General features: G+C 30.6%; 1 protein-coding gene and 1 long non-coding RNA gene across 2 annotated transcripts; both read left to right on the top strand.

Annotated features, from left to right (window-relative positions):
* The first annotated feature begins 279 nt into the window (after window positions 1-279).
* On the top strand, window positions 280-20543 carry LOC132748904 (acetylcholine receptor subunit beta-like 1). Its single transcript, XM_060738572.1, has 7 exons — window positions 280-1076; window positions 14930-15072; window positions 15518-15562; window positions 15998-16116; window positions 16776-16947; window positions 17294-18166; window positions 18589-20543. Exons 1-7 carry the CDS (start codon window positions 980-982, stop codon window positions 18772-18774), a joined length of 1635 nt encoding a protein of 544 aa, XP_060594555.1. The 5' UTR covers window positions 280-979; the 3' UTR covers window positions 18775-20543.
* A 2445-nt stretch (window positions 20544-22988) lies between these two features.
* Window positions 22989-25420, top strand: LOC132748903 (uncharacterized). The gene is made up of 2 exons (XR_009628332.1): window positions 22989-23661; window positions 25333-25420. It is a non-coding gene; the product is annotated as an uncharacterized LOC132748903 (long non-coding RNA).
* Window positions 25421-26576: the final 1156 nt, after the last annotated feature.

The raw sequence follows: 26576 nt of genomic DNA, 5'->3' as shown, positions 1-26576 counted from the left end.
CTAAGTTCTTTATCAAATAGTATTATTGTTATGAAATTTATTTTACATACACTTCAAATATATAATCAAACAAATAAATGATCCCACCCAGTCCAATGTATTTGATAGACTAGAACAGACCATACACCTTTTCTTCCCTGTGTTTACATTTCTATAGAAGACGTTACAAAACACTTTGAAAGCGAGAGAAATAAAAGGAAGATAGATAATTATCACCTGTCTAATTTGTAAGAAAAATGGTATTATATATACAGCATATTGGAGAAAATTCCTGATAACAACATACTGTATAGAACATATGCTGATGTAGAATACACCTCGGATTTGCTTTACCTGTTTATCATTTGTATGTGCTTTGTATATGTTGCTTTCTATTCCTCCACTTTTCTATAACATAAATTCTATGGATTATGTTTGCAAATGGCGAACGCTTAAGTCAACATCAAATGTGAGCTGTTTTGCCGATTTTAAATTATTTAACATGAATAGATTATTGTGAGAAAAAAAACGATATTTACATAAGTAGGTTAAATGTGCTTGAATTGTATAGCGAATGCAACATTTGTTGAAACATATGCGGATTTACCTGTTCAAACAAGTTTACAGTTAATCAGACATAATATGGTGAAACATGACTCTCGGGTATGACTGGATTGTATTGAAAATGAATCACAAAATGTGAAACGATTAAATATAAGTAGTACAAAAAGATCTGTCGATCACATGTAGATGTTAAACCAGTGTGAAATGTGGAACGCTAGTATATAATGCTATCCATTGATTTAAACTGACAGTATATTCGGATATATATGCGTATCTTTATGATTCATATATCACGAATACCAAACGCTTCGAAATATTTAGGCTGTTTCGTGCATCGTGCATTTTCAGCTACTTGCACGAGAAATGCGACTACAACTTTAATATCTGATACTTTGAGGCGGAAACAGTGGACATATTTTACAAGGGACCATGCACTATGATTGCTACGTGGTATTTTCAGTGTTGTTCCTGTTGTATACTAGTGTTGATCAAAATTGCATTTGCCCTTGAATGTGATCCTACGAAAATCGAAGGTAAAATTCTTTCATTTATTTACAAAAGTATCACTTATATATATACTTCTATCTTTGGACATATATTTTTAGATTAAAGATCCTGATGAAAACCATATATTTTTAGATTAAAGTCCTGGTGAAATCTTCCACAAATTTATCTAACAATTCATTTTAAATTCATAGATTTCCACTATTTAGTATAACCTTGATTGTATATATAATCAATGTTTGATTCCTTATATACATCAGTCGAGATTTTGTGGAAAAATTGACATTGTCACTCAAAAATTGCAGGAATTCATTTTGCTGATTTGCACATATTTAAAGGTTATGACATTTTACGTAACATATACATTTATATATTGGCCCATAAAGTTATATTTCTGACATACATTTCTAGAATATTTATAGTGTTTATTGATTCATATATAACTAACAATAAATGACTAACCCCTTTAGGAACAATGGGTTTCTGTTAGCACACAGCATACAGATTTTTTGACATAAAGTTGTTCACATAAGAATGTAAGTGAGGTACTTCAACTACCAAGGAAACAGTCCTCTCTACTTACTGAACAAAAACATAAAATCGTAAAATGTAACATACTCACAATGCATCACACCATCTAGAGGAACTTAATAACGTAATGATTCCTATAATATAGTATTAAGGCATCATCCTTTATGACTAACGTTATATGTATACAATTAAAATATGCAAACAACAGTTACGTGTTCTTTATTAAATCTTTAGTTTTTTCTCGGTTTAATCATTGATTTTGACAGGAAAGAAAACAAATATGTACACAGATGTTTCCAACGGAATAATAAAAACAGATATTACATTAAGCTTAAGTCAAATACAAATTATCTCTTTCTTCAATGTTTTAATTTAGTAAGTAAGTTTATAAGAAACTCTTACTAGATTTTTAAATAAATGTGCTTAGACGATTTTTTATTTTGCAAAAATATGTCATGATATGGACACTCGTTGGTCTTATAATTTCATAGAAGATTCTACATACCTAACGTTTTAAGAAAAAAAGAACAAGCTAAATATTGGTTCATAATTTAGTAACGTTTCAATTGGAAATGTATAAAGTATTAAATCACTGAACCTAAACAAACAACAGCTTGTAGCATACGGAAACATTGATCTGTTAAACAGATGGTATACCTTAATTACATTCAGTCTATAATCTTAACTCAATCTGTAAAGGGTCTACAGTCTATCTGGCTTTATTTACGACCTGAACGCGGAAAAACAAACAAATAACGCAGAAAATGCTTAAGTTGTTAATCCATAATAATGAGATTATCGTTTTTATGTTTCCTCTCCTCTTTGGTTTTATAGATTTGGACCAACTAAACATATTTACAATTACTATGGCAACTAATTTTCTAGCAATTTACTTACCGGTCATAATAAGCGAATTAGGCATCCTTTTCACTGTAAAACTTACAGAATTTGTTTACTTAGAAGGCGAGGTTTCACGGTATTTATAACTAAAACAAACATCTATTGTTGTTTTTTTCACCTTACATAATTATTTATTTTTACATTCTTGATTACCTTTGTCATTATAAATCTTAAAATCGCATCTACGATAATCGATAAGCCAAAACCACTAGGTTTGAAAATGTGTTAAAATCATTAAAATAATTATAAGAGCCGTGTCACGACAAAACCAACATAATGGGTTTGCGACCAGCAAGGGTCTAGACCAGCCTGCGCATCCGCACAATCTGATCAGGATCCATGCTGTTCGCTTACCAACTCTATTACAAGAAGAGAAACTGATACCGAACAACATGGATCCTGATCAGACTGCGCGGATGCGCAGGCTGACCTGGATCCATGCTGGTCGCAAACCCATTATGTTGGTTTTGTCATGACACGGCTCAATTATGTTAATTTATTTCTAGACTGTTGCGTACAATACTAAAATTCTAAATCTACCATCTGTTCATTAGAGTACTGAACATCCGTTTCAATATGAATAGCATTTCAGTCAATTTCAACAGCCGGCAATCATTGATTTTGTCCTCATTGTTTACAAGTATCTACCTTTTTCATATTGTATTATTTTATTTTCAGGAGAGAGTAATTGACTTCCTCTATAATTTGAAACTTTTCGTTTACGTTGATTTTTACTCTTCAAGTGATTATAGTTCGTAAACAATTGATACTTTCTTTTATTCTATTGTGAAGTTTATTTTACATGGTATACAGTTTGTATATTGTCAATGTGAGTTATCAGCATTTAGAATGATTTACCTTTTTGATAGTGGCTATAAATTTGTCAATAATAAAAAGTTAGACATTACATTTTTATTATTTTTCGGGCGTAATGTATGAATAAGTAACTTCAAATCTTGAAGCAGATAGACGTAATGATTGCCTTAAATTAGAATATGCTTATATAACGACTATGAACAAAATATATGTTAAAATAAAATCGAATAAAAAGTACTTTTTGAAAAATGTAATTAATCTAAAAGCAGATACTATGTTTGACTTTGATATGAAATGCAATGTGTGCTTACGATCTCTTATTATTTAATTGTCATTTATCCTGAACCATGTGTTCCAATATATAAAAGAAAAGAATAAGAATCCAAGTATCTGCAATGCTTGAAATAACAATGTTTGCCTACCTTTTTGTATTACAACGTGATCAAAGGACACCGCATCATTGAAACATGCTACCATGAGATAATAAATGCATGTGAATGGGATACAAAAGAGACAAAATGGAAGGAGATATTGTTCAACTGTCATTACAGGATGATTTATCAGCTGATTAAAATTATGTTGCCAAAGGCTTCTTGCCTCATTACATCAAGTCAAATAATAGCGCTATCAAGAAATCTAAAACTTTTACCAATTCTATTAAAAATATAACAATCGCTTGCAAAAAAATAGAATATGGTACATAATGTAATAAAGAACTATATATACCTTAGCCAAATTAATCTTTAGAGAAGGATCCATTTACACCTCTGCCAAAGATATATTTTTTTATAAAAATATTCGTTTATAAAAAAGATTGTAATCAATTCACGGAGATTATCAACTCTTTAATTCTGTCCCAATGACATTTGAAATAAAATAGAAAATTCTACTATAGAAATAATATGAGATTTTTTATCTAAATATTATGTAAACATTTGAAATGAAAAGATACAATGAGATTTGTATAAAGTTTGAAAACTATGAGAATGGTTATTTGTTGTATTTTACTTGTGTCAATATTTGATGAATGTCATTTTAATCAGAATGAAGCTATTTAACATTAAGAGGACATTTTACTTATCGATTTTGTTTTTTTTATCAAGATTTATTTATTGCCATCATCTTTTGAATATCACACGACCAATACGTTATTGCAATGTTCCGGGACCGTGCAAATTTATACATGTATATAGAAACTTTGATGCTGTAACAGCTGATGTTAATAAGGTTTCTAAATAGGGAGTTTTTATAAAACATTTTATTCCTCTAAAATTTCACATCATTCCTATTGAAACTAAATTAATTAACATCACATTCTATGACCTTGTGCTATAAAGCACGCCACTTAGAAATACTTATAACAGCCTTATTGAAACTCTTATTCTTGTCTGTAGCTTAAAGCTTTTCCACCAAAGTTTTCGAACCTTTTACATGCAGAGCAAGCTGTATGTCTTAGATACTCCCAAGACGGTTCTGGAAGGAAGAACGCATTTGATTGCCTTTGTTAAACATAGTCAACGAGGTTAGGATATGCTTGCTATTCTGGTACGTTTTATGACTTACCACTTTTAAATTTTATAGGGTTGTAAGACTGACCGCATTATTATCTTGTTAATAGTTTAATTCAGGCTCTTTTGTAAAATTGTTATTATTTCTAAGTTGCATACTATAAATCCTACATATATAAAATGTATTATAAAACTAAATTGAGATATCGCACTTCTTCGTGTTATTCAAGATCAATAAAAACCTATTAAGATGAATATTGTTTTTGTCCATTTAAGTCCGATTAGTATTTTATATATTAATCTGGGTTGCATTTAAAAAAAGAGAAATAACGCTTGTCAATGTTAATGATTTGTTACATATTACTTTACAATTTTAGTGCAAACCATTCATACGATATTTACGTCGAACAAACACTGCACATACGACTTTATGAAGAAGTTTGTATTTCTTGATAAGATATTATACAATATTCGTAATGACATACCTGTATACTCACACAAAATAAAGCAATTTACGTCATCGGGACATTTAACTACAAGAACGCCAAACATGCTTGACATTCTTATTTCAAATACGATCTCCTTTCATTTTCCTCATAATACTTGATACAGTTTTATGTTGTGTCTTGCGTAGCAATTATAACATATAATGAAAATACATGCAAAAACTAATGAAGTGTTATTGTTGAGTTGATGGCAAGATTCCAGTGATATGCTCACCTTGTGAACAAATAATCTGGTCATTGTAATATTCATTGTAATATTGACCGAATTGGTCTTATAAATGAGTACCTTAAACTTTGTTCTCTGTCTGGTCTAATTTGTCATGTTTAAAACATTGTGTGTTGAGGTTTATTACAACTTTTATGAATAATACTTATCAAGCAAATGCACTAGACACAAACTTGAAAGGTGTATATTCGACATTAAGCTATTGTTGTAATCGTCCCAAATGATAGAACATTTTTGTTTGTTACTTACATTGAAAATTATGATATAATGCATTATTTGTAGCACACACATGATTTGTAGCGGACTAAGATTACTGAATTTGCTTACGTGTTTCAGTATATCTGGTATATATTTTGAGAGTTCTGTGTGTTTATACGGATTTTTAATAATCTTAGATATTTTTGATAAAAGACTTTACTCGTATAATACTGTGTCATCTTTAATATGATAAATTACTCTTGCAATATGTTTGTTACTTCTTAATGTGTTACATCTTTTCTATAACAAACTAACATTATTTTAAAGATTTAAATAAAAATATTTATTAACCTTTGTTTCAATCCAGTTTCAATATAATCTTCATATTAAGTTAACTTCACTATACTATGTCTTATGTGTAAACCAACGAATGCATCTATATGGACGACTTGTACATTTTATCATTATATACTATGTATATATAGAATTCTGAAAAGCACCGGATAGTTTTTGAGAAGTTAACAATTAATAATATTCTTCAACAGTAACATGAAGACGGGTGAAAATGTTTTACTTTGTACAATTATGGAAAGTGATAGGTTATTTGTTTCAAGTAGTCATTTCTCTCCATTAAAATGAGTAGGATTTTATCTGGATTGTCCTATCTATATTTCATGTATTTTTTACAAGTACAAACAAGTTTATATAAAATATAAACGTCCAGTTTGTTAATATACAGCTTACAAATACATGTATCAGTAAGTAGCATTTGTTTAGACTTGCAGCTACACATTTTGTTGTCTGATACATGTTTTGCAGAGATTTTGATGAATTAATGATGTTTGTTAAATGGTTGTAAATCTTCTAGTAATCTAAACTGACAAAGTCTAATTTGCTAATAAACGAGAAACAGGCAATTATAGCAATAATGACAACAGATTCATTCATTCTGAAATGATGATTACATGGTATACATTTTATGTAGATTTTTAGAAGTTTTCTTCATACAAATATCGTAGAGTTTGTACATACCTCGGTTAGTGCCATTATTCAAAATTATATAAATGTTGATGATTATGACAAGAAGATAATTACAGTCAGCCTACATTAGAATATAAGACTATAAGACTTTGCGATTTTTAGGCAGGATGAAGAACATATTTTTAAGAGAATGCAACAAATCTTGGTGGCGCTACTAAATTTTTAAAGCAGCCTTTATTTTGGTATAGTTAACTCTTACTATAAGCAAGTTGTTCAATAGTGTTTAAAACTTCGTGTATATTGTAAACATGTGCTTTATAAAAATGACGTAGATACATGTACTGAAATGTTTCTTTAAACATTTTATACAGACAAAAAGAAAACATTTATTTTTTAAATATTACTTTAATACCAAAATGATTTCTAAAGCTTGTCTGTACAACGACAACATTGAAAAAATAAGGATATCATGTAGGCTATGTCAAATGTAATTTTTCTATCACAATAAGAAGAAACGATGATGCTTTTTAAATTTTGCTCATAATTGTAAACAACATTTGTTTAAGAAGTACGCATTAAAATCATTTATTTAACAAATACAAATAATGTTCAACTTACTTTCAGTGATAATTTACATTGATTGCACTGGAGTACCCAATAAATGTTATTATCATGTATAACTTAAGCAGATACTGATAAAATCGTGATCTGTAGATGAATATGAACAGAAAATACTTTTATTAACTCCAAACTTCTTACGATTAATGCAACAGATATATGCGAGTAAAATTTACATCAATAAATCTTAGTTTATCCAGCAAGAACCTACGTTACCTTTCATTAACAAAGTAGTATCACAATGAATCAAAAGGTACACCAGGTCAGAAAACTATGAAATAAAATATTGCATTACATTTCTTTGAGTCAGTATTTGCTGAAGTTACTGGCTTATTCAATGTATTTAAGCTTATTAAAAAATTTAATCTTAGTTTGTAGGTTTATATTATCTTCGGATGTTTGTTAAGTCGAAATTTCACAATGTTCATGTTTTAATGTTGAATTCTGCTTAAGCCGGAGCTAGGGGGCTTGGACGGTAGCTTGTATCGTCAATAATCATCTCAATCGCATTTGTAGCTTTTATTTTGTAAAGAAGTTCGATTATTTAGGAAGCTTTAAGCTAACAATCCGTGCCTGGAACCAACCGGCACTAAGCAATAAGTGTAAAGGTTCTTGCACAGGAATACAACGCCCCTTGTGAGGTTTGAACCCGTTCGACTCCAAACTGTAGATCACAAGTCAATCACCACACAAGTGTTAATCACTCGGCAATGCTGCCATTTTCCGTTTAACAACATTGAATGTCTGTCATCTTACAGACACGATTATGTCTAGTCAAATTAATATAAAAGCAGTTAAATGATATGTTTAATATATTATGAAGAAAATATTATGTTCTAAAAATCAGCCTAACAGTAATAACGTGTTGACATGTGGGGTATTCCAGTTGTAATCAAGATAATCTTTTTAAATAAAATAGTAGTTAAAATACACTCTTTTACGAAACGAAAATAAAAAATCACGGGAACATTATCGGTATTTAAGATCAAAGAATAATTAAACATACTAAGAAATAATATTCTTTCCCTGCAGGTTCCAGAACACCAAGCCTAGTTTTCATTAATAAAGCAACAGTCAACGTTTTTTCAAACTATGCAAAATGCACATGGTAATGAACAATTACAAAATAATAATCAAGAATCCTTCATTACAGTTAAAATTGTACCTGCTGATAAAAGAACGTACACATATATACATCAAAACATCGTTAACAGAGAGAAACACAATGTTACATGTATGAGTATGCATAACTTTAATAGACAGTTATGTGCACCATTGTTAAATGTTGACTTTTAATAAAGCCTGTGCTAAGGGACTCGCATTCCAGGTACCGCACTGTTTGTCGGGGATACAAATAGCATGCTCGTTTATTCGATACATTTTTTATTGGTGACGACAGGGAAAGGGATAATGATAAAAGGTCATATCCATATGCTCGTATATTTGGTTACATTTTTTTCTTCGGTTTTATATTGTTACGACAGGACAGTGCGGTTTTTTTACCTATGATACGAAAGAGGAACAACATCAAAACACTTGGCAATCTGATTTATACTCACGGGCTTCGCCGCACACCCCTCGTACAAATAAGAAAGTCTCGTGATTCGATGCTCTTTCTTTCACTAGTTCTACCTTACACATCAAAAGGAATTTTAACTTTTACTTTGATTAACATTGACATTTATCAATTAGTCCGACAAGATCTGTCTTTATGTAAACTTTTATAATCGTTTGAAAATATCTGCTTATATATAACACAGAACACAAAATTATAGGGGCAAAACCTTATTCCAAACATTAATCAAATCAAAAGAATATTATATCCATTTTGTTTAAATTGCAAATCCCTGAGCTCAAAGTCAAATAGAATTTCACCAGACATTATAGTATTATTTAGCAAGGAGATATTCTGTCACTTTTAAATTGTATTATCAATTATAAATGCTCGATTTCAGTTGAAAAACTAATATAAATCAACGTGTCTGTGTTGTCTTTAGGAACAACATTTGTAGAAAATCAAAAGGTTCATCATTAATAGAACCTTTCGACATGAAATGTTAAAATAAACTGTAAATATGTTACAATTGTTTGAATGCGTGTTTTATTTTTTTATGACAAACATTTGGTTTTTAAGTACTTACGTACATAACAGGTATCAAATAAGCATGCACAAAACTTCAGTTTAATTAATTATTATAAGTATTTACTTAAATTTGATTAAAGTCTGTTAATATGAAATATAATATGTTTACATCAGATGTGTCAAGGTTAACTGTTGTATTATACTCATTGTCATAACCAGATAATTATATTCTCAAATAAATTATATCAAATTTCTTTAGTCTGATAAATCTCAAGATATTCAACAGTAAAAAAGCAAAATATCTTTTTTGGATACGTTTGTAAACCTCCTATTCTATAGCTACATCAAGCACACTTGAAATGAAAAGGTACAACCAGGTGTCTCTACAAAGCCTTGACAATAAATATTGTATTTCCATTTTCCTAATGTCAATATTTAATGAATGTCTTTTAAAAACTCAATCGTTTATATCATTTTTTATGAAGTATTTTATTTTAATATATTTATTGTGTATTTTCTTTTATAATTGCACGAACTATGTTAATAATATGTTTAGCTTCGTGAAACAACTTGTTAACTTTCACAGGACATGTTGTAACAGTATAAAAAATGATAGGCATACGAAACTAAAACAAACTGAATCACCATCCATGTTACAACATTGGTAATACATACTATACTTAAAGGCCAATAATGACTCAGAAATGATTTTATTTTTATTTTGCAAAAGCTTAAAATTGTTGGCGTTTTTTTAAAGTATCCAAAAAACTTACTCATTGGCCAATTATCTGAATCGTCTTTTCCATCTGTTGCTTTTGGGCAATAAGTACAGTTAAAGTGAATATATGGAAGTCAAAAAACTACTTTGTTTACCTTTTTAACTTGACAAATCATTCCTTTAGCGCTATGTAAGGTAACAAGTAAGTTTCGTTCTCTAAAACCATGATCTAAACATTATAAAATTCATGTTTGCCCTTTTAAAAAAATATCTGTTTCTGAGACATAATGTCCATTTAAAGGTAATGTTCAGATTTTGTTTTTATTCAACATATCCTTACACATAACTCAATAATTCTAGTATTTTTATGCTTTTATTTATTAGTTCAATTAATATTGACCCGAATGTTTTGTTGTAACAGTTACAGTAATGTTTGATTATTTCATCGACACATATGATTTGTTTTATATTCTGACATAACTTACACTAAGTTGGTTTTATGAGGAGTAAGCCATCTGGCAGGAGGTGGTTTGTGATGGAGATAACTTGATTATTTAATAAGGATCACTCAGTTTAAATATCTTTATAGTTTGCTATGTTGAACATACGTTGAATGCGGTTTGTTGGTAAGATTAATTATAATCTGACGATATAAATTATGTTGTATTTACGTACATTCTATGTTTCCATAGTCAGTTGTTCTGTTTTTTTTAATTTGTTTGAATTATCGTAAACATTGCAATAGACTATGTCTAAAGAAATATGTATAATTTATAAGTTAAAAGGGCTTTCGGACAAAGTATATCAAAGATGTTTGTGAACGCATTCTTGGCGTGCCATTTATTAAGCTTTCATTTGTTTACATGGAAATGGATATCAACTTTGTAGCCATGACATTGTTTTATCTTTGAAAGAATTCTTTCGACTGCATTCACATGTCAGGTTTGTATGCGAAATGTAAGTGCTGTCTGTAATAGAAAACGATATTGTTCTACATATAAACCGAACGTGCATGCAAAAAACAGTGAGGTGTTATTGTTTAGATGTTGGCAAGATTCCTGTCAGTTGCTCACCTTGTTAACAAACAATGTGGCCATGGTTATATGATTATGTCAAAGGTGATTGAATCAGTGTATTTATTTATGTTTCTACTTCTTCTGATATAATCAACAGAAGATTACATTGTAATTTCCTTAATTTTCCTGACTCCATCTTGAAAGACAGGATGTTAGCTGTAATAGTTTTATTTCTGTACTTAATCATTTCTTTATTAACCTTTTTGGTGACATGAAAGGTTGGTTAAGAAGATTCATTTATAATAAATTATTAAGTTTTATCATAGAAATGAAGATATTATTTTGATTATTATGTCAATCCGGTACAAAGAATTCACGAAGGGATGTTATCATGGTCTTGAATTATTGCCATTTCCACCAACATCATTGTGTCAGCATCAATTATTAAGAATGTGATACGCATTTTAGAAATACTGTAACTGAAAAAAGAGTCATTTTTTGAAGTAGTAATTATTGACATGATATTGGTAGAAGTATTGAGAATGATAGAATTGTGAATAATTGTTCGTATCATATTAAAATTTACCAGTGGCGAAGTCCAAGATGTCGTAGCGTTTTTTTGTACGTGTTGCAGAATGTGATTTTTAGGAAATGAGAAATTAAGTTTTAAAAACATGATTTTATTATATTACCAAAATATGTATGTTGCAAATATATAATTTAATGGACCACATCTTTTTATAACGAACGGTGTAATTCACCATGAAATAATTTGATATTTTCCATCGAATAAAAATGTTTTTTTCAGCTTATCCATCGTACATTAATGATATTTTATCACCACAGCAAGTAGGAGAATGATAAAGTTTAACATTCCATGTAAATTTATTATTTATTGAAAATATACCATAATGTTAATATATAATTATATAATACATGTATGTTAAAACAAATAGAGTTTTAGCGTGAATTGATAATTACGACATAAAGAATTTGGAATGGAAACTTATTCTTAAAGATTGCAGAAATTTCGTGTGTTAAAATCTTTTGTTTAACTTACATTTACCTAAAGTTTTAATTTAAAGCCAACACCAGTTCGATGTTATCTCAGATATTGTGATATTCGAAATACTATATAAAGATGATATCATGCGAATCGTGAATGAAATTCTTATCTATAATTTATACCATTTTTGTAGGCAGCCGGAAAAACAAATGTTTTGCAAGGCTTATTATGTTGAAACTTGCTGTTTGAGTTTAATATTTTTAGTGTTTCCGTTTTTTAGGGACACCCCGTCACGCCGTACGATTAATAAATCTTAAATTGCCACGTTTCTGTACGGTGTTAAATTGCGTCAAACTTGCTGCTATTACATCGCTATGGTGAAGCATGATTTTGTGGGGGATACATTATATGAACATTGCTCTTTCTTTGTTTATATACAATCTCAAATTGGATATTCCTGTTTTACCTAGGCCGTTAAACCATTCAAAATCTGAGACATTTATTTCTAATTATCATAGTATCGAGGATCGTTTTGTATTATGGTATTATATTAGTACATTATTCGCATCGAATATCAAATTATAATTAACACTCAAGATAATTTATCTCTCTCCCCGTGGAGACCAAACAATATGCCTCGTTACAACAGTGAATATTTTATAAGCATTTGCGCAAAAGCAACAGGGTTTAACCAATTACAATATGAATACAAAATACCGCTACTTCACTGTTATAATTGTACCTGTATAAAAAAGTATAGCTGTCAATATGGACCTGCAACTTTGATTTTCATCTCGCATGGTGACATTTTGAAACAGCGGTGTCCGAAATTCGTCTTTAACCTAGATCACGTGACATCGTGTACTATGCGATGCATAATTTTTCAGTTTTCACATTAACTTTTGGGAAAGAATTGTGAATTTTATATTACAAAGATTATATCTTCCAAAAGGTGCAATCATTCGTAATTATGTTGTATTGCGCTATGGCTTGTTGAAATGATACGATTACTTTATAATCATAATCCATCTATTCCATGAATAAACTGTTTTAAGCACTCATTAAAAATCCATTTTTTTTTCACACAGGCAATTTGGATATCTGAATACAATGTATAACATTATGCATAAACCGGATACCAATATTTAAATATACAAAAACGAGTATAATATCAATCATCAAAGTGTAAAAAAGTATATGAATAATTCTTGTTTGCCTGGACGTTTTGTATTTAATCCAATTATTAACTATTTAAATATGTATGAAATAAAGAACAACGCTAATAATCAAATTTACATAAGTGCAGGAACCAGCATTACCATATAAACATCATTTTACAGGATAATTATTGTAGTTGGTCCACTGTAACCAAATATATGCATAGCACATATATTTTAAGCAGTATGCTTTACGCAAATACCTAGGGCGAAATTTGCTTCACTCCAAACAGTTTTTTTAAAACAGGCATATGATATAGACAGTTTTCCTCCAGTTTTGATTGTCACAAAGTATCTTATTTATTGAATTTGACTTACTTATGAGAACTGTAATATTGCAGGGCGGTGTTTATCCAAATGCTTGTAATTTAAACAAGTGCATTCACAATAAACATCTGGAACATATAACAATAGCATTACATTTGCATTATAGAAATAATAGCTTGAGGGCACCTGAATAAACTCTTTCCTTCGTAAAACAATGCTATAGCTACTTAAACATGTAATGATATGTTCGATATAAATACAAAATGCAATAAACAGAAGCCACATGCATAACTAATACTTTAAGTACTTTAAGTTCTTGTGATCGTTTTACATATACATTGTACACATATAATATTCTCTTACATACAAGTTGCTAGTTCCTTCATAGCTTAATTTTCGAAGAGGACTTATATGTTAATGACAAAGCATTTAAGGATACATGTTTGACCAAGGATCTATTTGATCTCTTTGTCTAGATAAGAGTTTATACATTTACATAATTGGTAAAGCTACAAAACTCTTAACACTGGCTAACAGAAATAAAAGATCTTAATTTGATCACTTAAAAGAGTTTGTTAAAAAAGGCATAATCATAGCGATTATATATTAAAGGAGGTTGTAGCATGGTGGCAAAATTGTACGCTTTAAATAATTTAAAATGTAACATGATGATCTAGCATCATCTAATTCCTTTGTTAAAGTTATTGAATAAACAATGAAGAAACTACTTTTTAAAGAGAAAAAAGTATTCATATTTGTTTATTTAAATTCCTTTATTGTATTTTATTGTATTTTTAATATGATTTTTTGGAGTTATTATTTATGCAACTGTCAGCAAAATTACACCATAATACAACACAAAAATGTGACGCAGCCTAAAATACATATATTTATATAAATTTAAAGGTTAAAGGTATACATACATACATAAATACATGCACACAATTAATCTTAGCTATACACGTAAACAAGTCACACAATCAATCGTATTTAACGAATTTATCTTAAAAAGGACACAAAAGTAATGGGATAAAGGCGATACAACTTGCTGAAAATGTAAAATGACATTCCGCCAAAAAAAAATTGCAAAAAAGTACTTTTTAGCCCAGCTTTCCAGCGCAATATTTAACAGTTTATGTCCATGATTGAACGTGTAAAATGGTATCTTAATTGTTTACATTTATGGAGAAAACAAGAAATCTGTTGGGGCCAGGTTTTACAATCACATAATTTTACATGATTCTAAGTACAATGGTCACTAATTTAATCCCCATGATCAATTTCTTTTCAGACGATGAGCAGAAAAGATATGAATGTTTGGTGCAGACCTTGTTTGATCCATCCAAATACAGTCCTCTTGTACGACCCGTACAAAATATCAACGAAACACTGAATGTTGAGTTCAGCGTCCAGCTCAGTCAGATTATAACTTTGGTAGGTTTTGCTTTGATTTATACCAGACTATTTCAGTTAACAATTACTCATTATAAGTTATAATTTTCTTTATTATAATAACAGAACTTTCAGTTAAATGCTTGAGTTTTTTGTATGAATTAAAGCGACATGCTCACTTTTTCATTGTCAAGTTGAGCTGAATTGACTATATATTTCAAACAATGACTGTTGCAATAGCTATTGACTGACAGTTGATATTGAAAATGTTGAGGATAAAATATTAATCTGCCGGAAATTATAACAGGTAAATTCCGATGGGTATTTATGGAACTTTCATTAGGTCACGTGAGTTATTTTATTTAATCGTTCGAGATAAGTAAACTATAAAATTGAAAGGAAATGTAAATTTGTTTTGACTCTCAATATATCTTTAAATTGGCATAATGGTTACTTTATATTTAACATAGACATTTTAAATATTCAGGATGAGAAGAATCAGGTCATGAAAACAAATGTTTGGCTGCAACTGGTGAGTTATTTGGGTTTAATATTATCTCTTGTAAATATATATATTGTTCGCCCAAAAACATATCCCTTTGTCTTGTTTTAAATAAAACTGAATCATGTCCATCCATCGCAAATATTCGCTGTCATCTTCCTGGTATATAAATGCTCACTTCTAATTCTTTGTCCTCAATTGCAATATTTTTGAAAGTCTTCATACCTTTAAATCACTGATCATGTTGTCTTGTTTGAATAACTCTTTCTTCTTCCTTCCTGAAATTTGTTGTAATATTTTAAAATGTATTGGGTATTACCAGATTCCATCCTTGTGTTTTACTACACATATTATTATTTGACAATTTATTAAAGTTCTATTTATTGAGTAATATATAATTTCACAATAAGCTGTATGTCAGTATAAATGGTTAGTTTTTTTTTTCATTTCTGTTATTTTGTTCAGTACTGGAGAGATTATCAACTGGCATGGGATAAAAAAGGATACGAGGCATATAATGATATAACAGTGGTGCGAATTAGACCTGACCTTATATGGCGACCAGATGTCGTATTATTTAACAAGTAAGTTGCACATAATTCTGTAGCAAATTGTATTGGTATAGAATGACGTCATTACAAATCATCACGATATTAAAAAGTCATATATACAATAAAAATGTTATACCATAAGTACACCCTTATATGAAATATTTATGACTTAAATTACCCATGACGTTTTCTTTTTATGACAACACCTTATTTAAGAAATCTCCCAAGTGCTTGAAATATTTTGGTTTTTAGCGTTTGCTTAAAAATTGCAAATAGTATTCATTAAGGACAATGTCTCAATGGTACTTTTATGACATAATAATGTTTATTTAACTTCTGACAGGGAACTAAAAATTTAAAGCAATTTAAATCACCTATTTGTGTTGCGGCAAGCAAGAAATAGTGTAACATAAATTCTTGAAGTAACAAAGGGGAAAACAAGACCCTCATATATGAGTCTGTGTTTAATTTCTGATTACATTTTTAAAAAATAAAGAAAAAATAGGTGTGTAATTTTCAAGACATTTTAAACTAGACATGTAGCTCTTAATATACGTGTGTAATTTTTAAGTTCCTTAAAAAGTTAAATGAACTATAAAAATCAAGTACTATTGCAAATAGTTCAAGTACATTTTGAAATAGTTTTATATAAAGATATAAAGTTGGTTTTTTTATATATATTATTCTTTTAGTGCTGATGGGAATTATGAGGTCTCCTACATGTCAAATTGCCTTGTATTCAAAGACGGCACAGTAAATTGGATTCCACCAGCTATCTATAAAAGCTCTTGTAAAATTGATGTTCAGTACTTTCCCTTTGATGAACAAAATTGTGATTTGAAATTCGGCTCCTGGACATTTTTGGTACGTTTGCATGATTCTGTAAAACAGTATGCGTATTATCTATTAATAATATTTTACAATTTTAATTCACTGTTCTGTAAACAAATACAAGTTTCTGTGTTTTACTTTTAACATATAATTGTCACTGTACTTTTTACAAGAAAGAATATCATGATCGAAATCAAATTCAAACATCAGGATTATATAGAAAACATAATTATTTAAATATATTATTGTGGATGTCTGAATGATCTTTACTGCATAGAACACGAATTACCCGTCCAATGCAATCGACATATGTGATATGATTTATGATTTTATCTTTCTTGTGCATATTATATCATTATAAAATCATTTGTTATTTCAGGATCATCAGTTGAACTTTTCTTTTTACAAAAAAGTTTCACATTTTGATGTAAGTGACTATCTTACAAATGGTGCTTGGGATATAGTTGAAGGAGACGCTGAAATAAAAAAGACTTCCACAGGAAAAACTAATGAATTTAAAGCTATGGTGATATTCCGACTTCGTTTAAGGCGAAAAACTTTATTTTACACTGTCAATCTAATTATTCCATGTGTTTTAATTTCATTTGTGACATTATCTGTGTTTATTTTACCGGCTGATGCTGGCGAGAAAATTACTTTATGTATATCCATTCTTCTTGCTTTGGTTGTGTTCTTGCTGCTGATTTCAAAAATACTTCCACCATCATTAACTATTCCATTGATATCTCAATATCTGTTGTTTACATTTATTATGAATATTTTAGCTATCGTGAGTACTGTTATTGTGATAAATAGAAATTACAGAACGCCTAGAACTCACCAAATGCCTTACTGGGTTAGACTAGTGTTTTTAAATTTTCTTCCAAGAATAATGTTTATGAAAAGACCAGACCACGACGATCGATGGAACGAAACATCTGATGATAAAGGAGATACTCCTCCCAAAAGGAATATTAATAGAGACCCAGATTTAACTCGGACTACACACAATTGTTTACCACAGGCACAGCCTCAACCATTTAGTGGAGGAGAAATTGAAAATTTGATAGAAACTCATCATGCTCATTGTCGTTTAAATGCCACCTCTCAACAGGAAGAAGATTCAGCTGGTAATATGGAGACATCATTCATAAACAAAGCCTTAAAACCTGTATCACAGGAAATATATAGAGCAGCTGAATCTGTCAAATTCATACATAGACATCTTAAAAAAGACGACGAATATCACACTGTAAGTATCTTTGTTAAATCAATTACATGTGGGCAGGTAACTGATCACAGAATGAACACGTTTTTTCCGAAGGTATTGTCTGCAACCAACTTTAATATTTGTATAGGTAGTGGTATTTAATTGAAGCTAAGTTTATGTTATTATTAATACTGTTTGTCTGTCAGTGGATCCAATTAACATTTCACGCATCCTGATATCTTTTCAGTTTTATCTTTTTCTCCAAGTCTTAGGACATGATGAGACCTATAGGTCAAATAAGGCCTTTAGGTCAAATAAATTACTTTTACTATGAATAGGTAAAATGTATGACATCATCTGCGTTTTTCCTCAGGATGACTAAGATTTACTAAAGATCAACGTTCTGTTTAACATTTACTTATGGTTTCCATTATTTATAATGTGGCAATATAATTATATTTTAGGTTATTGATGACTGGAGATATGTTGCCAGGGTGATTGACAGGCTTCTCTTTTCTATCTTCTTCGCTGTTACTGCGTTTGGAACATTGGGTATATTCATGAAAGCGCCACATATTCTGGAGACTGTTGACCAAAATGAGATCTTGGCTGAAATGAACGCAGCATGGGATGCGGTGAAATCAGCATAGATGCAGATCATTCATTCAAAAAGAAATGTGGACGGTAGAACGAACAAATAGTCCTATTTTGATATTTTTACATAGTTATTAACAACTTATCATCTTAATTTGTGAATGTAAACCTTCGACATCTGTCATCATCTGCGTTTTTCCTCAGGATGAAATAACACAAAATAATGCAAAAGGTCCTATGCATTAACAATAGTCTACAGAACATGATTATTATAGGAGCGTGCATGCTCATCGTTTCTCCTTATTGTTAACAACCATAAGTCATTTTATTGTTTATATGTTATTATATTTTTATTTGTTTAAAGCAAGGGTTGTAAATAACAGGTATTTATTATTAAAATTGATAAAAAAGGAAAGTGTATGAGAGACACACAGATGCAAATGGTATGCCACAAATAAATATACATGTACATACTTGTTGTAGTATTAGGAATATTATCAAATGTTAATTGAGTAATATATTTCTAGATAAATATGTTGTTTTCAACCAGACCAATGCATCATTGTCTTTCCCAACATTGTAGGAATCATATTTACAATGACATTTTACAATCCATTCCTTGATTTTACCTCATTTGACAAACATTTGCATTTGTTTTGTGTCAATAGCTCCATCTATAACGGCTATCAATTAAGAGTTAAATGCTGAAAATACATGTATATTCCTATTCAAGAATATGATCAAAATTCTAAAGCTCTATTCAACTTACTAGATACTAGATAATGGAATTTTAGATGTTTTAAGTGCACGAAGAAAGATTTCACACATTACAACGAAGACTCAATTATATAATTTTACATTAATTTTTTGCATTATTTTCTTAGGACAATCCGTCCGATCTGTGCCTTATGCGAAGAATGGTAAATTGCATTCATTGCAATATTTTTCATACCATTTTGTCTTTCAGGCGTAATGGATTCTTATAATAAGTCTAGACTTATGCATCATACTTACATATGTACATGTACATTTAGTATGTTTTATATACCTCCAAAACGTTGGAAGGTATATTATGAATATAATTATGAAACACATTTTTGTTCTAATTTTAAGCCCACAAGCTTTTTTTATAAGGAAACAACTAAGATATTATTCAGCACTTATTTGCCGAAAACTCGTTTTGCTAAATACTTTAAATTACTATTCCTAACTGTATCATAAAAATTGTTATGATGTGTTTACCGAGTTTCATCATGAACAAACACAACGTGGTCATTGTGAACTGTTTTAATTGTTTGATTTCCATCGTATATCCCTTATCAGTGACGCTCTCACACTTTTGTCCATTCTAAAACAATTTATCATTACATTTTTGTGACTCCTTCATTGAGATTCTATTAAATAAGATAATCATTTTATCATAAACATGATTCCTGTGATTTTAGTAACGAAGAGATCAGTAAGTCAACACAAATTTATAACCTTTTCCACGACCATTTCGTCTGTGGGGACGAAAAATTTGTTGACATTTGATCTTATGTTACTCATACTTTGATAGGTATTTTTATCTTTATCTGAATTTGTTACTGCGACCGTTGTTTTAGAACTGTCTTGAGGATATTTGTCAGTCAGAGATATAATAGATTTACTAACATGAATATAATCACCAGTCGTGACACTTCAAATATCATTTTTTTCACATCTATCTTAATGCTTATGTCACTGCATTATTGGTGCCATACTATTTATATGTACGTTTTTGTTTTGTTTTGATGAGAATAAAAAGAATAAAAAGAAATTGCGAACATTTCATTTCACAAATCGTCTTGTAGTGTTTGTATTTATTTCCTTTTTCCTCAGTAGAAGACAGCAACTGGGTTATATAATATAACAGATCGTTTCCTGCAGTTTTGAACCATAATTATATTAAAGTATCTACATGTAATTTGGTGTTTCATATCGCAATTTTGTCCTGAACTTTGAAGCTAACACAATGTATATCTTCAAGATAATGGGTGAAATAATTACGTGCATTCAGTTGTTTCAACAATAAAAGAAATATAAAAGATGAAGAACATACATGTAGCTCTTTATATTTTTCTTAAAAATTATCTCGGGAAATGAGACTTTGAAACAATAAACATGTGAAATCATACATTATTATTGGCGTTATGTAGGACTATATCAAGCCCTTATTAACTTGGAGCCTCTTAATAATACTAGTTTTACATACAAAATACAGATGTTCACATTTCAAGTTAAGAAGTCCCTTTTGGAGAGGGCTCGTTAAAAGGCCGTCTTGTATACATGGATATTCCCAGTGGTTTTAATCTGGGACTTTCTTAACCAAAGGCCCTTTCAGACAGAGAACTGTATTGTACAACTTCATTAGGTTTCTTAAATCCCAGTATGTGTCACTTTATCCTATGTGATTAGATTGTATACGTGACAACAATAATAGACTAGATTTTGATATCAGATATTGCTCTGCTAAGTAATTTTCAAAGTATTAAGATAAAAGAAAGTGTCGTCGGGTGAAGCAAGGCAAAATGTTATCAATAGCAAAATAGGCCCATTTTAGAATAGATTGACTTCTTGTAAAAGTAGATTTCTCTTTAGTATATCGACACAAAATTATAAATAACACCAGTATATCACACACAGTCACGTGGTTAAGGGACCGTGATAAAGATACAATGAACTTCAGACCCGTCTGAGAGCCTTATTCAATTTAAGTTATAACAAAGTAGCAAGATGAATTTATACAATCCATTAGCAGTTTATCCGAACATAGTTGTATCTGTTTTTATTAATATCATAATAGTATCACTCACTCCCAACATATAGGTATAATTACAAACATTGTAAAATCATATGTTCAAACAAGTAATATATATATACTTTCAAAAACACAGTGAAATATGTAAGATGTTACGTACACTTTTTAAAAGACATTTGTCTTATAATTCATTAAAAAACTCTTCAGCAACAAGAAATAACTGTTATTGTTAAGGAAGGTTCATGTATACTAAACTCAGAAATAACCTTAGCAACTTCAAATCGAGTCTGCAATTTTCATGTAATTTTGTTGTGATTAATGCTTCCGAGAGATCATCACACTTTTTCCAGATTTTTATACATTACAACAGCAGGTGTCAAGTGCTGTGTGGCAGACGTGAAAAGTTGCCCTGTACTTCAGTGTGGTTATATTTTTCTGGTCCTGCGGGATCATTGAGTGTTGTAAATTGATTACCGCTCAAGCCGGTGCTAGGGGGCGTAGGGATGTTGCACTGTTTAATTATCCATCATGTACAGACTCAATCAAACCGGGTCTGCAATTTTCACGTAATTTTGTTGTGATAAATGCTTCTGAGGGATCACACTTTTTCCAGATTTTGAAGCAGGTTTACATCTGACACATATCTTTTCTATTGGTTTGATAATTAATAAAATTTTAAATAAATATCCTTTATTAGTACTCTGTCAAATATTATACATTAATTTTCCTACGTCTCCAAAAAAGAAAATAGTTAAAATCAATAGATCTTTAGTGAAGTAAATGACAATAAACAGGGTCGTAAGTATTCTTAAATTTAATTTCTATGACAAATGTAAAATAGTTTGAACCAAATTTGATAAAAGCAGGTCGTTCAAAGTTAGAGCAGAAACAATAAAACAATTTTTATTTGACATAAAATACGAATCATTTACATAATTTGTTGTATCATCCTTTTTATAAATTTTAACTACATTCGAGATTATCTAATGTGGGTGTAAAAAAAGCTTCATGCATATTCTTGTGTATTGTTTTATGTCTTTATGCAGCAAACTATAAGTTCAGCTACATGTATGACCAATATATGACCAATATATGACCAATGAATAACATGTTGGTAATTGTAGCGGGTCATCAAAATAAAAAGCTTTTAGGAAACAAAAATTATATCAATTTCGAGGCTTAATAAGCCTTTGAATCAATGCCTTGTTTAAATGTTCCGAGAAATACCCGATGTAATCAATCTTTGCGCGTGAATGGCCAATTGTTTAAGTGCACAAATCTATAAAATCCCGTCTTAATCAGTATAAATGAGATTTAATACATATTAAGCTGCATTCCAGGAATACTTAGTTTTCTTTGTAATCACACGAAGCTGAGTCAAAGCACGAAACAACATTTTAAATAGTTTGTATAAATGACGACGGAGATGTGTGAAATACATTAGCGTTTGATTTAAATAAATACGAGTAATTTTATATGTCTTCGAAATGCTTTTGGTAGCACACCACAGTAATGTAAGCCACAGCTTCGAATGGCCAGGGAGGATTTCTTGGATATAGTGAATATTCTGGATTTAAATGACTGGTTGTCTTTAAAATGCATTTTCAGCATAAAATTTGTTTTTGTGACATCTAATATGATCACTGGCAAATTCGAAAACATGGCCAGAAATCACATGCTGTTGATTATGAATGTCAAGGCCGCCATTTTTTGTAAACATTGCTTTTATACAGCATGCACGGTAAAAAGAAGTCATTTTACAGGGGGGTACAAACTTTTAGCAGTAGCAAAAAATCTACAAGGTTGAGGACTAGTTTCTTTGTGATATTTTGCATGTATAGGGAGTTGCTAAAGCAGAGACGGTGTTCCTTTAGCCTGTATATTTGCAGATATTTTTTGCCAGAGGGTCGAAATGTGTTGTTTTGGGTCTCGGGCCACTGTAGATTTTGGGCTTCAACGGAATGAATTGCAAATTTTTTGACTGCCTGCCTATTGCAGATGGGATAATTTCTTTGTAGATTTGCAATCTTATGTCATATATGTTCTCAACAAAATGTGTTTTCTTTTTCCAGGTTGTGTAGTTTGGTATCAGAATTATTAGACGTATTGCTTGTAGGACATTGACGGCAGAAACTTGAAATTAACTGTGGAGTGCTACCTTAAGGTAAAATGATTTTTTTTCAAACCTTGTTTTTTCGCATTTAACTTTGTGTAAAGGCTCTACCATGCACACTGACCAAAATGATGGTGAAATTTCATAAAAAATATTTATCACAGAGCTTGAAAGTTAGGTTTAAAAAGGGGAGGTAACTCAAATACATGAAAACCTAAATGTGAAATGTATGAAAAGTGCTGTGTCTGCCATGTGTCTTAAGTCATAATGACTACTTATTCCAGGAGAGACAGCTGTGGGAGAGTGAAAATATTCACATATAGAGCTATTCGGTTGATATTTTCCTGATTTTCCAAACTTTTTTGGTGGAAAAAGGCATGTTTTTATTGCTTTTCAGCTGTACATGTAGAATATGGCCATCGGGCATGTTCCATGTGATGCGAAATATTTGTGCGAAGGGATATGTTTGCTTGAAATCATTTACAGGTGCAAATGGATGTTAAAGCTAGGTTTTCGGGTTAGAATTTGACCATTTTGGAGTTGGGCATGCGAGATTGAATAGTCGGAGAATTTGGTTTTCAGGGTGTTGCTTGGTGAATTTCGATGCCCTGGGCGACCAACATTGATAGATCTACAATGCTCAGAGGGCCATGATAAGTGCTGTGTCTCTTTGAATTTGACTTTACGTAAAACCTTTATGAAAATTGTGCATGCTAATTGGATTTTATACTGTGCAAGATTGAAAAAAACATAGCACATTTTGGTGTCCGGCAAGAACATAATCTGTTGTATTTTTGCCTTATATGAAGCATGAAGCCATATATACTTAAACTGTATGCCAATTTGTTGAATATTTCTTTCATATTAGATGTTATAAGGACATATTTGAACATTTTGATTGTATAGATGGTATAAGAACCAGATTGTGTACACTTTACATTGGGAATACTTTCTTATTCTACATGTACTGAAAAAGGCTTGCCGAGGGCTGAAAATGGGATGGACAGCATAGTTCATTTAAGGCATAGATAATGAAAAAACAAACAATTCCCAGCAAAAATTTTCATTTTGTTTATTGAAATATGCATGAATTTGTAGAAAAAGTCCATATAAAGGTCATCAATCAATGTTATGATGCCCCTTAAGGTAGCACACCACAGTAATGTAAGCCACAGCTTCGAATGGCCAGGGAGGATTTCTTGGATATAGTGAATATTCTGGATTTAAATGACTGGTTGTCTTTAAAATGCATTTTCAGCATAAAATTTGTTTTTGTGACATCTAATATGATCACTGGCAAATTCGAAAACATGGCCAGAAATCACATGCTGTTGATTATGAATGTCAAGGCCGCCATTTTTTGTAAACATTGCTTTTATACAGCATGCACGGTAAAAAGAAGTCATTTTACAGGGGGGTACAAACTTTTAGCAGTAGCAAAAAATCTACAAGGTTGAGGACTAGTTTCTTTGTGATATTTTGCATGTATAGGGAGTTGCTAAAGCAGAGACGGTGTTCCTTTAGCCTGTATATTTGCAGATATTTTTTGCCAGAGGGTCGAAATGTGTTGTTTTGGGTCTCGGGCCACTGTAGATTTTGGGCTTCAACGGAATGAATTGCAAATTTTTTGACTGCCTGCCTATTGCAGATGGGATAATTTCTTTGTAGATTTGCAATCTTATGTCATATATGTTCTCAACAAAATGTGTTTTCTTTTTCCAGGTTGTGTAGTTTGGTATCAGAATTATTAGACGTATTGCTTGTAGGACATTGACGGCAGAAACTTGAAATTAACTGTGGAGTGCTACCTTTAGGAACAATGTAGTACTCTATGAAATCTACCGAGCTTCCGGGTTAATTTTTTTACTAAATTAAATACTTGTTTCAATAAATGAGAATAAACAGAGATATTTTCATTTTGATATTTACCCTTTCGCAGATAACTTACACATACTATGACGACAAAGACTGATGACAGTATTCGCCGTGGAAATATCTCATCATATTGAACATGTTTTGAATCATATGTTCCACCACAGCTTTGTTTAATCCATATTTCCACTATTTAGATATTATACATTTACGTGTAACTATAATATGAATATACAAGGTAAGCTTTTAAAAAAGCTAGTAGCGACTCGCTTCGTATTTTTTTTAAAGGGGTGTGTTTAAATGTAAAAATGACAGTTCTGTTAGCTGAAGAGACTTCAGCGAACATCAAAATAAAAGTGAAGTCAACACTGGCCCGGTGCCCGATGGCCAGTGTATATAAGTTCAGGCCAGTGTAAATTTAAGAAAATTTTGTTAATTATTTAGTAGAATAAATTCAAAACTGGAATTCGGGCCAGTAAATTCAAAATCTTAAACTCATTGACTGAAAGTGACATATAAAGTTCTCTCAGTTTAACCAAGATGAGTATGAGTATATATGAAGGTGCATGTAAACAGATAAAATGAAGAACCTATGTCTATGCACATTTACTATATGGCCTGTTGACCTTGACCACAAAATGTTAGATAGGTAGATTTCATAAAGATGTCTCTTTATACAAAATTAAGTTGTAATACATGTATGTTATTTAGTATTGGAATGAGAGGCACAAGTCCTAAAGTAAACACAAGTTGTCAATCAATTCAGCCAGAAAAGCCTGGATCCTATTAAGAAATATAGGGATCCCGGAAATTGACCAGTCTAAGAAGATGTTTTTCAGATAAGCCGGGATCCTATTAAAACATGTAGGGATCCCGGGAATTGACCAGTTCAAGAATATAGTTTTCAGAATAGCCGGGATCGTATTAAAATGTAAATAGATCTCACGGATTGGCCAGTTCAAGTATATAGTTTTCAGAAAAGCTGGGATCGTTTTAAAACATATAGGGATCCCGGGATTTGACCAATTCAAGAAAATAGTCTTTGATTTTTCCAATTAATTAGGCATATTATTATTAGTATTGTGATTTCCGCA

Source organism: Ruditapes philippinarum, unplaced genomic scaffold (genome assembly GCF_026571515.1).
Source record: "Ruditapes philippinarum isolate M1 unplaced genomic scaffold, ASM2657151v2 ctg118_1_1_1_1, whole genome shotgun sequence".
In the NCBI taxonomy this organism is placed as follows: Eukaryota; Metazoa; Mollusca; class Bivalvia; order Venerida; family Veneridae; genus Ruditapes; species Ruditapes philippinarum.
This window is presented reverse-complemented; position numbering and strand designations above follow the sequence as displayed.

Coding starts and splice junctions, on each gene's coding strand:
- LOC132748904 (XM_060738572.1), top strand. CDS start 980: ATGATTGCTACGTGGTATTTTCAGTGTTGTTCCTGTTGTATACTAGTG. Junction 15,073..15,517: donor TCAGTCAGATTATAACTTTG/GTAGGTTTTGCT, acceptor TTAAATATTCAG/GATGAGAAGAATCAGGTCAT. Junction 16,117..16,775: donor GATGTCGTATTATTTAACAA/GTAAGTTGCACA, acceptor TTATTCTTTTAG/TGCTGATGGGAATTATGAGG.